This window comes from Plecotus auritus (genome assembly GCF_963455305.1).
Source record: "Plecotus auritus genome assembly, chromosome: 8".
In the NCBI taxonomy this organism is placed as follows: Eukaryota; Metazoa; Chordata; class Mammalia; order Chiroptera; family Vespertilionidae; genus Plecotus; species Plecotus auritus.
In genome coordinates, this window is record NC_137782.1 from 103,600,537 (window position 1) to 103,612,633 (window position 12,097).

General features: G+C 48.6%; 1 protein-coding gene across 50 annotated transcripts in view; it reads right to left on the reverse strand.

Moving 5' to 3' along the window:
• The window catches only part of MAP4K4 (mitogen-activated protein kinase kinase kinase kinase 4), a 183,695-nt gene that overhangs the window by 61,040 nt on the left and 110,558 nt on the right, over nucleotides 1-12,097 (reverse strand). For all 50 annotated transcript variants that reach the window (XM_080684139.1, XM_080684138.1, XM_080684145.1 and 47 more), the window contains exons 4-6: nucleotides 6,363-6,488; nucleotides 5,030-5,140; nucleotides 457-547 (exon numbers count right to left, since the gene is read on the reverse strand). In XM_080684139.1, coding sequence (XP_080540265.1) covers nucleotides 457-547; nucleotides 5,030-5,140; nucleotides 6,363-6,488 — 328 coding nt within the window. The remainder of the gene's footprint in view (nucleotides 1-456; nucleotides 548-5,029; nucleotides 5,141-6,362; nucleotides 6,489-12,097) is intronic.

Consider the following 12,097-nt stretch of genomic DNA (forward strand, 5'->3'; position numbering starts at 1 on the left):
CCAATGAGAATGAAGAAAACACTGCAGCTTCAACCTAGGGAACAATGTGGGCAAAGGCCCTGAGTCAAGTTCCCAGGAAATAAAAGTTAGTCACTGAGGAAGAAGAGAGTGAGGCCCTCACAAAAGGAGGCTAGCAGTAGCAGGGCCATGGCTGTTTATGAGCCATGAAGGAAATGCAGCTTTTATTCAAAGTTAAATAGAAAGTTATTAGTGATCTTGAAGCAGGAAAATGACATGATCTGATTTACACTGGAGTCTGTCTACTACACAGAGAACGGGGGTGGCGGGGTGGGGGGGCACGATGGAAGGGAGGAGCCAGGCTAAGCAATAACCTGTTACATAGCGCAGACACAGACAGTGCGGGCATAGGCTGAACGTTGGCTAAATGCAAACGGGCAGGGGGTGCTGCTGGCTGCGCCAGGAGCGAGGCGTGGCCTGCGGCCCTCCGTCACATACCGAGCTTCACCTCTGCGTTCTCGGTCAGCAGCACGTTCTGGCCCTTGATGTCCCGGTGAATCACATGATGGATGTGAAGATGCGCCAGGCCCTGAATAGGAAGACAGACTGAACTTTAGTGGCTATCTCTGTAAGTCAGTCACCAAGACACACCCTTGCTGAGAAGGGCGTGTGCGGCCACAGGCTTTGTGGACCATAGCTAGAACACATAATTCAATCTCGGGCGCTTCCCGGGAGACGGTGCTCACAGCACTCCACAGGCAGAGCAGTGCCCACCCTCCGCTCCAGTGGGCTTGGTCCCTGTGGGTAGCGTCACCACGTTCCAGCTGCCCGAGACACGCTGTGGATGACTGTCAGTGCTCGTGCGGCTACAGTCTGTGCTATTTGTGCACCGGGCGGTGCCTTTCCCATGCTGTGCACCCGTCTTTCAGGGGGTGACCCCGAGGTATGTTTGAACTAGACACATCCCAGGGGAAAGCGAAGGTTAGCTGGGTCCCCCAGCACACAGCGCATCATTCCACCTCTGCTCCAAATGCAAAATAATCTGGCCATCAAAGAGCTTTGTGTTAGAGTACTTGTTTCCCAGAGAGAGACCTACTGGCATATGGTGCTTTTTGATGACCTTGTATCTTGAAGGAAGCCCAAGAGCAGTCTCTTCTGAGTGGGGGAGCAAGAACACAACTACATTTTGCATCCAAATATGGTCTGAAAGATACACATGCCCCATCTTTAGCTCGAGAAGCAAAATCGAGAGCCCGCCTCCTTCCGTACAAGCAGCCTACTCACTGGGAAAGGCCTGGTCCCGAGGGGTAGACTGAAGAGAAGAGTTTGACTTCCCCGTCCCATTGTTTGTGGGTTTTATTGTTATCATGACTTTGAAGACTGTGAAGTAAGTGAGACAGCTGCTCTACAACACTCGTTCTCAAGCACAGGGCTGCCCGCGGCCTCCACCAGCCATGCGTGCAGCCGTGGGAGGGTGCAGGGTTAGCCACGGCGCTGGCGGGGGTAAAGGCACTAACACAGGAGCCACCACAGGGCCAGTTAGAAAGAAAGCCTCCTCTCCACGTGAAGTAACTGTGACAGCAAAGGAAGAGGCAAAAAATGCGCAGCTTCCCTACTTCTTTCCTATCTCCTACTTTATCACTTCCGCTCATTTGCACAACCCCTTCTTACACTTCTATAGCATCACCTTAGCAACAAACACAAGTACCCAAGTGTCCTCAGACAAACGTGGCCTGGGTATTCTTATTCTTAACGAGCAACACACATAGGAGTGTCTCCTGTGCTTTGTACAGCCAAGGGTGGCCACTGGGCACCGACGCTGTCACCAGTGCCACCCCGTGCCAGGACGGCTCTCTGAACAGTGAACACATGTTTCCTGTAAGGCGTGCCCGGGAAGGAGAGACGGAACGTGTATGTTTCGCGGCTCCCATGTCAAAAACCAAGCTGCAACTATTCTTTCTTAGCAGAGACGGATGACAAATCCAAATATACACACAAGTAAACATTCTAGACCAGGGGTGGGCAAACTTTTTGACTCGAGGGCCACAATGGGTTCTTAAACTGGACCGGAGGGCCGGAACAAAAGCATGGATGGAGTGTTTATGTGAACTAATATAAATTCAAAGTAAAGGAGCGGAGGGGAGAGCAAGAGAACCGGATAGAACAGCCGGATCCAGCCCACGGGCCGTAGTTTGCCCACGGCTGTTCTAGACCAAATGAATCAATGTTTCAAAGGTGGGGAGCAGTCTCCCCATAACTATCTCATCAGTGGTCAGAGAACAAGAAGCAGTCGAAGGCTGGCCTTCAGCATTGGCTACGAAAGGCTCTAAGTGCCCACCTACATAAAAATACGTTTCCACCTAAATGCATGGAACTGTCGTGTAGACTGAACGTGAAGTGGCTGGAATGCCGGTCAACCTTCTGGTCTCAAGAGGTCCAGTGGGACGGCCAGGAGCTTTCTACACGCTCAAGACACCCTTCTGAGTGATCTCAATGCAGCAGCATCCGAATCAACCCCCACTGAGGAGTGAGAGCAGCCCGGCCCTCTGCATGTTCTCCAGGGGTTCTCTGTGCCACTGAGCCCCAAGCCTCTGCTGGGGCGCAGCCTTCCTTTCCCATGAGAGCTCACCCTCCCAGTCTACTGCCCTCTCCTTACCAGAATGACTCCTAGCAATTCCTTCATGATAAATGCACACCCACTTCCATGCCTGCTTCTGGATCCCAGACGCTGGTGTGTTTACGTTCACTCAGACTTATCACAGGAAAGACAGAAGCCACGCGCTCACTGGGGAACACACCAGGCTGCTGGCACATGCTGCCGAGACAGGCTTAGTGCACACACCCGGTAACAACGTATGCCTGTGCACAGAAAAGCATGAAACTGCCCTCGCCGGTGTGGCTCAGTGGAGAGAGCATCGGCCTGCGGACTGAAGGGTCCTAAGTTCGATTCCGGTCAAGGGCACATACCCAGGTTGCGGGCTCGATCCCTAGTAAGGAGCATGCAGGAGGCAGCCAACCAATGATTCTCTCTCATCATTGATGTTTCTCTCTCTCTCTCCTTCTCCCTTGCCCTCTGAAATCAATAAAAAGAATTGTTCCAGCTTTGACCTTGCGAGCTCTTTGGAAAAGACAAAAAGCATGAAACAGTGAAGAAATGTGTCTAAAATACATTTATTTGATGCCTCAGACATTTACAGTGAAACCTAGCTCTCTGCTTGAGAAATCCTACACTGGAATTACACGTAGGAAAACATGTGTGTGTGCTTCTAACAGCGTAAGGACAACTAATATTAAATGAGCATTAGCTGTGTATGCACGTGTTACATCAAATGACTCCGATACACTGACATTGAGTTCTCATGATGAAGGCACTCCCTTTATAGGCTTGGTACCTGTATTTCACAGTTGAGAAAGGCAGTCCTGAAAGCCGAGTGCGCTGCCAAGGGTGCACATCAGGTAAGCAGCAGGGCAGGGCTCACAACCAAGTCTGAAGGACCCCAGCAGCCACAGCCTTAGCCAGGCCCTCCTGTCCACCAGGCTGTTTTCCTTACAGCTGACCGCACACCCGTGCGCGCCCTGTGCTCCATCCCAGTGGGCAGGTGCACTGCCTTCCCTACCTCACACTCTGCTCCCCGTGGTAGCCTTAGACAGAACCCTGATGTTTTAATAATAAAATCTGAATGTGACTATAAATAGATGGTTCTCCCACTTCATCCACACAACTCGTTTTCTTAAGGGAATTTCCTATTGTCAAGGGCTGTGTAAAATCTATATAGATAAAAGCCTAAGCCAGTGGTCGGCAAACTGCGGCTCGCGAGCCACATGTGGCTCTTTGGCCCCTTGAGTGTGGCTCTTCCACAAAATACCATGGCCTGGGCGAGTCTATTTTGAAGAAGTGGCGTTAGAAGAAGTTTAAGTTTAAAAAATTTGGCTCTCAAAGGAAATTTCAATCATACTGTTGATACTTGGCTCTGTTGACTAATGAGTTTGCCTACCACTGGCCTAAGCAACCAGCTGGAAGCTATGACATGCACTGACCACTAGGGAGCAGATGCTCAACGCAGGATAGGAAACCACAGGCATGGAAACATGGAACAGACCGATGAATCTCAGAGGGAAGGAGGGATTCGTGCCCCAGTGGGGTCCCTCGGCCTGGCCTGCAGGGACCGGGCCAAGGCCGGCTCTCCGATATCCCCCGAGGGGTCCCGGATTGCGGATTGCGAGAGGGCGCAGGCCAGGCCAAGGGACCCCACTGGGGCATGAATCCGTGCACTGGGCTTTTAGTATCTAAATAAAAAGAAACTAAAACCTATCCCTATGAATTCCACTTGGCATTTTTTAAACCTGTAGTCCTCTATGAAACTTCAATATAAAAATGGGGGTAAATTCACCTACAAATAAAAAATAAAGTAATTTTTATATTAACGAGAGAAGCCTAACAATTAGATTCCAGTTTAACTCAGTAGAACATGGTGGTAAATGAAATCAAACCAAGTCATTCATGTGTGTAATCCAGGGGCAAGCACGGAGGGCCCTGGCTGTGGTCAGGGCGGCTTTGCCCCCAGGGGGTCTTCAGAAGCTGCTGTAACAGTAGCATGGAAACTCCTCTAAGAGCATAAGACAAGCCTCTAGTTGGCTATAGGTAGCAGTAACACTGGATCTTTCCCTCATGCATGGACCAGCAGCTAGCGCCCAGCCCCACGACCAGGGGCCAGCTTTCGGCACCACTGGCTGGCCTGCAGCTCAGGCACGGGCTCTCAGAGAAAAGCAGGCTGCTTTCTCTCCCCTCCACTCTGACTTTCTCAACACCTGGAGGTGAACTCAGAGAGATACAGAAAAAGTTATTTCCTGTTTCAATCTACTTTCTTTAGATACTTGCCAGAATACTTTGATTCTTTAGATCAAAACCATGATGTAGCTTAAACTATCAAAGCCAGCTAGCGATACAAAGCCCTTGGTTGTCAAGACAAGAATGATCTGTACAGTTATAACGCAAGGAATACTTGGGGCAAGGAAAGTGAAAATGGAAACGCAAGATCCCGGTGGGCACCAGAGCCGTGCCTGTCCTTACCCTCAGGATCTCTCTGGAGATGTACGCAATCCAGTCCTCCTTGAGCGTGTTCCCCTTGGTATTCTTCACCAGGTCTGTGATGGACCCCGCCCCACAGAACTCCATCACCAGCTGCAAGCAGAAGCACACACTGCGACTCACACGCCTGGGGCAGGCAGCGGCATGGGCACCCACACACCCAGGAGTCTGACCTCCGTTTGCCCTTCCTGAAGATCCAGGCACATGTTCATTTTGGAGACATTCAAATTATTGAGAACATGTCACCATCCAATTATTAACTGCGTACATTTGGTGCAGGCGACTGAGGCTTCTGCCGCACCATGCCTCCCAGCACACGGGTGCTGACGTGGCCTTTCTCTCCCAAGCACACAGGAACAGGAGGACCATTTTGGTCGTAATTAATGCCCAATTATCAGAAACCTGGTACAAATACTCCCAAACATTGGATTTAGAACAAAAGAGAAATGCTATTTTTAAGTAACACATAGTTTTAAAAACTATATTATATACTGTATCTAAATGTTTGAACAACATCAACATAAGTATATTTTTTAAGTACCTGAAAAATCAAATGAATTGAACTAAAATTTTAACTATGATGACATTTGGGCAATTGAAATGAAAGTAACTATTTCCCTTGCATTTTCTTAATTTTGCAAATTTTCTACAATGGCTTTTTTAAAACGTAGGAAAAGGATTAATCTCTATTCCTGCTATCTACGTCCAGAGCCTTTGGCGTAACCAATGTAATGACCATATTTCTCACAGTATCTGTCTCATCATCTTAAATATACATGTGTTTAAGAAGAGAGATGTTTGAAGGTGTCAAGCCCAGAAATTTCCCTGGAATTTATTGTTTTTAATTAACTATTACTACCAATACTATTAAAAATTACTAATATGTTTGTTTTCTTGTGATTTGTCTCTCACTTCCAGGTAATAAAGAAAGATGCATTTAGTACTGCTTCCATATTAACCCTTTGTACACATAAGCATCTATAGATGCAAGTATGGTTTCCATTTTGGACGCGTAGCAGTTAACTGGTTAATTTTCATAATTAAAGTTTTTACTTTTTTGCTTTTATTTTCAAGATCCTAATTTCCTTGCTCTTTAATTACACTGCTTTTAAAACATGCCATTTTATTCCTGAAACAAAAATTTACCCCTTTTCCAGGCAAAGTGAAATCAACATCAAAATAAACATCAGTATAGTGTCCACCAAGAAAGGTCCCAGACACCAGCCCCTTTCCTCTGCTTTCTCCCCATCTGGAAGGTCCCTACTGCCTCCCACACAGCCCCCCACAGGATACCCCCGAAGGACACGGTGCCTACCCAGAGCTGGTCGTCATGTCCAGGGGGGCTCTTTTTAATGAAAGCACCGTAATATGTGGCGATATTTCTATGATGAGAATATTTCTTCAGCATATTTATCTCCAGTTTGATTTCTTCCTCTTCATCCTTAAGAAAAAAATAAAAACAGAATGTGTGGCTTCTGATAATGTGCACAACTTTACTTCCCTCCCCACAGGCAATGACAGAAGTTTCCAGTCCATTCTCTCTATCTTCACGTCAAGAATTGGGGACTTGCCCTGACCGGAATCGAACCTGAGATCCTTCAGTCTGTGTGCTCTAGCCACTGAGCCAGACCAGCGAGGGAAAGAAACTATCTTTTAAAGAGAAACTTCCAGTTGTACACCACTGCATTAGAAACCAAACACATAACAAACATGGAATCATCTTAGAAAAGCAATTCTCAAATGGTGGCTTCAGATTGGCCCCCGCATAAGATTACAGATATTCTATAGGCATAGCTGTCACATGACTCACGAGGTAATGACTGCAAATAAGAGCAGAGTCCTGTGGCCAGTCACTGTGACAGCCCGTGCAATGACTCCTTTGAGTCCCGTACATAGAAAACCACACCAAATGTGTATCATTTCATCTGTGATTTCAACAGGGCCATGTTAAAAGTAACAATAAAAAATGTGACACTGAATAACTAGGATGCTACCTTAATTCTAAACAGAACCAGTATTCAGTCTGGCTAGGGTTATAGAATAGGCCCTCTTCAAAGGAACTTCTACTAAAACATCAGCTTGCGGCACAGGGCCAGGCCCGAGTGGAACTAGAAGCCCAATCCATCCACAGCGCAGTCCTGGGCTCTGTCCACCACTCCCTCACACAGGGGACGCAATGAGCTGCCACCACAGCGTGGGCACAGGGCGCACGAAGCTGCTCTCCTCTGAGTCAGCACGTGGCCCCCAGTCCCTGTGGGCTCCTGAGCAGCCCAGGGTGTCCCTAATGAGGCTGGTTGAGAGGAAGGATTCCTAACAGCAGTCGGCACATGACGACGGCCCTAAACGTGCTCCTGTTGGGAGGCATGTGTTACTCCGGGACAGGTCACCGTGAAACACATCGGGCCGAAAAGCCAACCTCCCACTTAACTTACACGGGACTAGGTTGTTAGAAAGTGAACTGGAGATTTGTTTTTTCTCTTTATACTAATCAGTAAACCTACAAGGATCTGGAGTATAAAGACTATAGAAAAAACAAAAAGAACAATGCTGATTAGGATAGGAAAAAGAAAAACACTGATCATAATTCTGTTTGTGGTAAGAGCAGGCAATGGCTTCTGAAGTTCTGAGCAGCTACGTGTGCTATGCAGACTCAGTTCTCCTCTAGCGCTGAGCCCTGTCCCTACCCACAGTGGCAGGTACCCCAGGGCCTCCATCGTACCCTAGGACAGAGAGCAAACGCTGTTTCTTTGCTCCCAGGCAGTGCACCTAAGAACAACAGAGGATCATGAAGGACTCCGAGGACTGGTTCCAACCACGTTAAAATTCTTACGCATTTAAAACTCCTTGCAGGCCTAAATCCAGTGCTACCCACTGGTGTGAAAACACGATGTGCACATTGGCAAACACGGTGGGCACACGGGCACAGGGCAGCCTGCATCCCAGAAGCTAAGGTGCTGGCAGACACCATGTAATGAATCCATGACTTAGGAGCATCCCTCCTCTCACTGCTATGATTAGAGTAGTGACTATTATAAATTTGACCAGATAAAAAGGCATACAGTACCTCACTATCACCCAGTAAAGAGTGCCCACCTTGGAGAGAAAGCGTCCGAAGGCAGGACCTGCCATCCATCAACTTTGAGTCGGCAACAGTTGGAACCCTATTTAGGGCTGATGGTACTAACACGAGGTTTTGTGTTGTCTTTAGATACAGTAATAATGAACCAAGTTCTGAGTTCACACCTCCTTTAACCATTCGTTAAGAACAAGCTTGGTGGTCTCAACCCAACATTTAAATACACACCCCCCCCCCACCACCTGCCTCAGAAGACACAACAGAGAACAGATGAGAACTGGGATTTTAAACAACAAACCCCACATGAAAGGAGAGAGGAACTGGCAGACGGACAAGACAGTGTATGCACCCCTGTGGGGAGGCTGTCCAAATGCCTGCTCTCCATTCCCCTCCCTGGGAGGCTACAACCAGACACACTGGCAGGAAGAAGCGCTGGAGTTTAGGGTAACTGAGAGAGGCGAGAGGACATTCTGGAAAAAAAGGTAAGGCCCCTGCTGGATGTCTCCCGGGACCAGCAGCTGCTGGCCCCACACAGTGCTTCAATGCAGCTGATGCCAATTAGCATTTTGGACTCCAACCAGCGGAAGTCGAGCCTCCTAGAAAAGGCCTTTGTCCCAGGCTGGGCAGGAGTTCTCTGTTGCCTCCCCTGGCTGCCAGAGATGGGGGCGGGGAGACCATAGAACAGTGGTAATGTTCAAAAGCAACTCTGGGTTTGCTTATGAACCACATGACACGGCCGCCCACACCGCCATCTGAGCACCCGCCCCCTGCCATCTGAGCACACAGGGGTGCATATTAGTAATTTTTTTCACACGACTCCTTAAAATGTTGATTTAAACTACTGTTACCTACTTCTCTCTCCTTCCTGATGGCAGTAACTACGTGAAGAGAGATGGGCGGACAGCACATCCGCTAACGAGGAGTTGGACGCCGGCAATGTTCTGAGCTGGCCTTCCTCCCAGCAGGCCTCTCCAGAACTCACTACCCGTCAGCAGGTGAACAAGAGGAGGCCCTCCCTGTGCACCCAGCTAGCTGGTGATGAATGAGATGTGCAAACATCTCTGCAGATTTTACCACCAAATGTGTAAGTGAATATACACTAGAATGGAAGTATCTGTTTTTAGAACCAATTTATATGTTTGTGTGACTGTGAACAGGGAGACAAATGAGACCACCTCTTACTTGGCAATCACAGCTAGAGCTGAGATTATTATCATTACACCACACTGAATTAGCCAAAATTAAATTTTTTGACCCAAACAGACCACTTAAATTCCCTGACAATTCAACCCAAGGTGAACAGAAATATGCAGAAAAGATTTTAGAACAAAGTTCAGGTTACCTGGTCAAAGGAGGGGATGGCATATTCTTTAAAATTAATCAGCCCAGTCTCCTAAGATCATCAGTCTCAGAATAAAAATCCAAGAGAAACATTACAAAATCAACATAACTGAAGTGAAAATCAGTTATGACATCTTGCTCAAGAAAAAACACTACTTTGAACCCATTTTAGACAAAATGACACTCTCTCCAGTTTTGCTGCTGAATCAATGAACCTCTGGGATGCCAAAGCCCTCGTCTTAGAACTACGCTCCGTAAAACGATGCCTGCTGTAGACGGCGCTTCTGCGTGGATCTGGGGAAAAGTCGATTAGAAACCTTCTGGAAAGGGCTCCCCATTCCAGACCCACGGGGAGCACTAGGAGCCATGGGAAGAGGTAAGAATCTGGAAGGAGTGGAGCCAGCATGTGGATGACTCGAGGTTCCAGACTTCAGTGGAGGAAGTGCCTGCAGGTGTGGAAACAGCACGGCCCAGTCAGCAGGGAGCCTGCAGACCTGAGTCCCTGCAGCCTTGTGCCTCATGGGGGGACTTAACCCGATGAGGAGCTGCTTCTTATGATGAGCAGAGAAAGCGATTTCTTTTTTTAATATATTTTATTGATTTTTTGCAGAGGAAGGGAGAGGGATAGAGAGTCAGAAACATCAATGAGAGAGAAACATCGATCAGCTGCCTCCTGAACACCCCCTACTGGGGATGTGCCTGCAACCAAGGTACATGCCCTTGACCGGAATCGAACCTGGAACCCTTCAGTCCGCAGGCTGACGCTCTATCCACTGAGCCAAACTGGTTAGGGCAAGAAAGAGGTTTCTAGAGACGAATCTCTGCCCGGTGCAGAGGCCCTGAGGGCTGCAACAATGACTGGGAGCGCCACACGCTGAGCTGAGGCAGTGCGGGTGCCGGGCAGCTCCAATGGTGAAAGAACCTCCTCTGGGAGTCAGCGCTGTCCAACAGGCCACAGGCCACAGGCAGGCGCTCGTGAGAGGAGGGGCAGGCACCTGTGAGAGGAGGGGCAGGCACCTGTGAGAGGAGGGACAGGCACCTGTGAGAGAAGGGGCAGGAGGGTCAGGCACCTGTGAGAGGAGGGGCAGGCACCTGTGAGAGGAGGGGCAGGCACCTGTGAAAGGAGGGGCAGGCACCTGTGAGAGGAGGGACAGGCACCTGTGAGAGGAGGGGCAGGCACCTGTGAGAGGAGGGGCAGGCACCTGTGAGAGGAGGGGCAGGCACCTGTGAGAGGAGGGGCAGGCACCTGTGAGAGGAGGGGCAGTCCTGGGGAAGGCTCACTGCTGCCCTCTTGTTAGGCATTACCGCAGCCACTCCGCCTCCAGCAGCCGCCCCTGTCAGCCTCAGCCTCACATGGGGAGACCCTTCCGCCAGCTAACTAAAAGATGGCCATGTGCTAACTTGCAGGGGTGAGGAACCTTCTGTCTGCCCAGGGCCATTGGATATTGATACCATCATTCGCGGGCCACACAAAGTTACCAACTTAAACATTAGCCTGCTGTAACTGGTCAGTTAACCCACCCCAATGCCTTGGCAGGACCAGACCAAATGATTCCACAGGCCGTATAGGGCCCGAGGGGCGACAGTCCCTACCCCTGTGCTAAAGGCTCAGATGATGGTTAGCATTTAGCAATAAAGGGTTTATGTGTTTACATTTTTAAAATTATATTTACTGGGTGACCACTGGTTCATAAGGTCACATAGGTTTCAGGTGCATATGTCTATGAACCATGGTCTGTATACTGCACCGTGTGCTCACCACCCCAAGTAGCAATAAAGTATTTTAAATTAAGGTTTATACTTTGGTTTTTAAATTTTTAAAATATGTTTTATTGATTTTTTTAGAGAGAGGAAGGGAGAGTGAGAGAAAAGAACCGATCACCTGCCTCCTGCATACCCCCTACTAGGGATCAAGCCCACAAACCCGGGCCTGTGTCCTGACCAGGAATCCAAGCCGTGACCTCCCAGTGCTTGGTGAGGTGCTCAGCCAACTAGCCACACCAGCCAGCATGATACACTTTCGGTTTTTAGACACAATGCTTCTGCACACTTAATAGATGACAGTACAACGTAATCCTAACTTTTATGTGCAGCAGGAGCCAAAACATGCCTGCGACTTGCTTTACTATGACAGTCACTCACTGCGGCGATTGGGAACCCACAATGTCTCCAAGGTATGTCTGTCCTGCTACTGAGGACCCTAAAGTGTGGTCACCAAGAGTAGGAACTGAGACCTAGACCCTGGTTGAAATGGGAAACAAATCTTCCAGGTAAACCCCAGTGTGACCAAAATTAAATCCTCTACTAAAACAACCTGATTACTAATTAAAGGAAACCAGAATATGTCAACCCAAAACATGTTTCTCTGACATACGGATATTTTTATCTAGAAGCGCCTGGAAAACAGCAGGTGCAGGCACTCTGGCCTCCCTTTGAAAGCAAGAGATAAAACTCCCACTTTAAAGACGTCCTCCCTTTACCGATGAGAAAAATTTATCACCAGAGACAGGGAGTTGAGGTCAAGAGAATCTGTACAAGCACACCTTGTTAAAACAACTCTTATCTTGCCCAGCGACGTGGCTCAGTGGTTGAGTGTCAACCTGTGAACCAGGAGGTCACGGTTCAATTCCCCA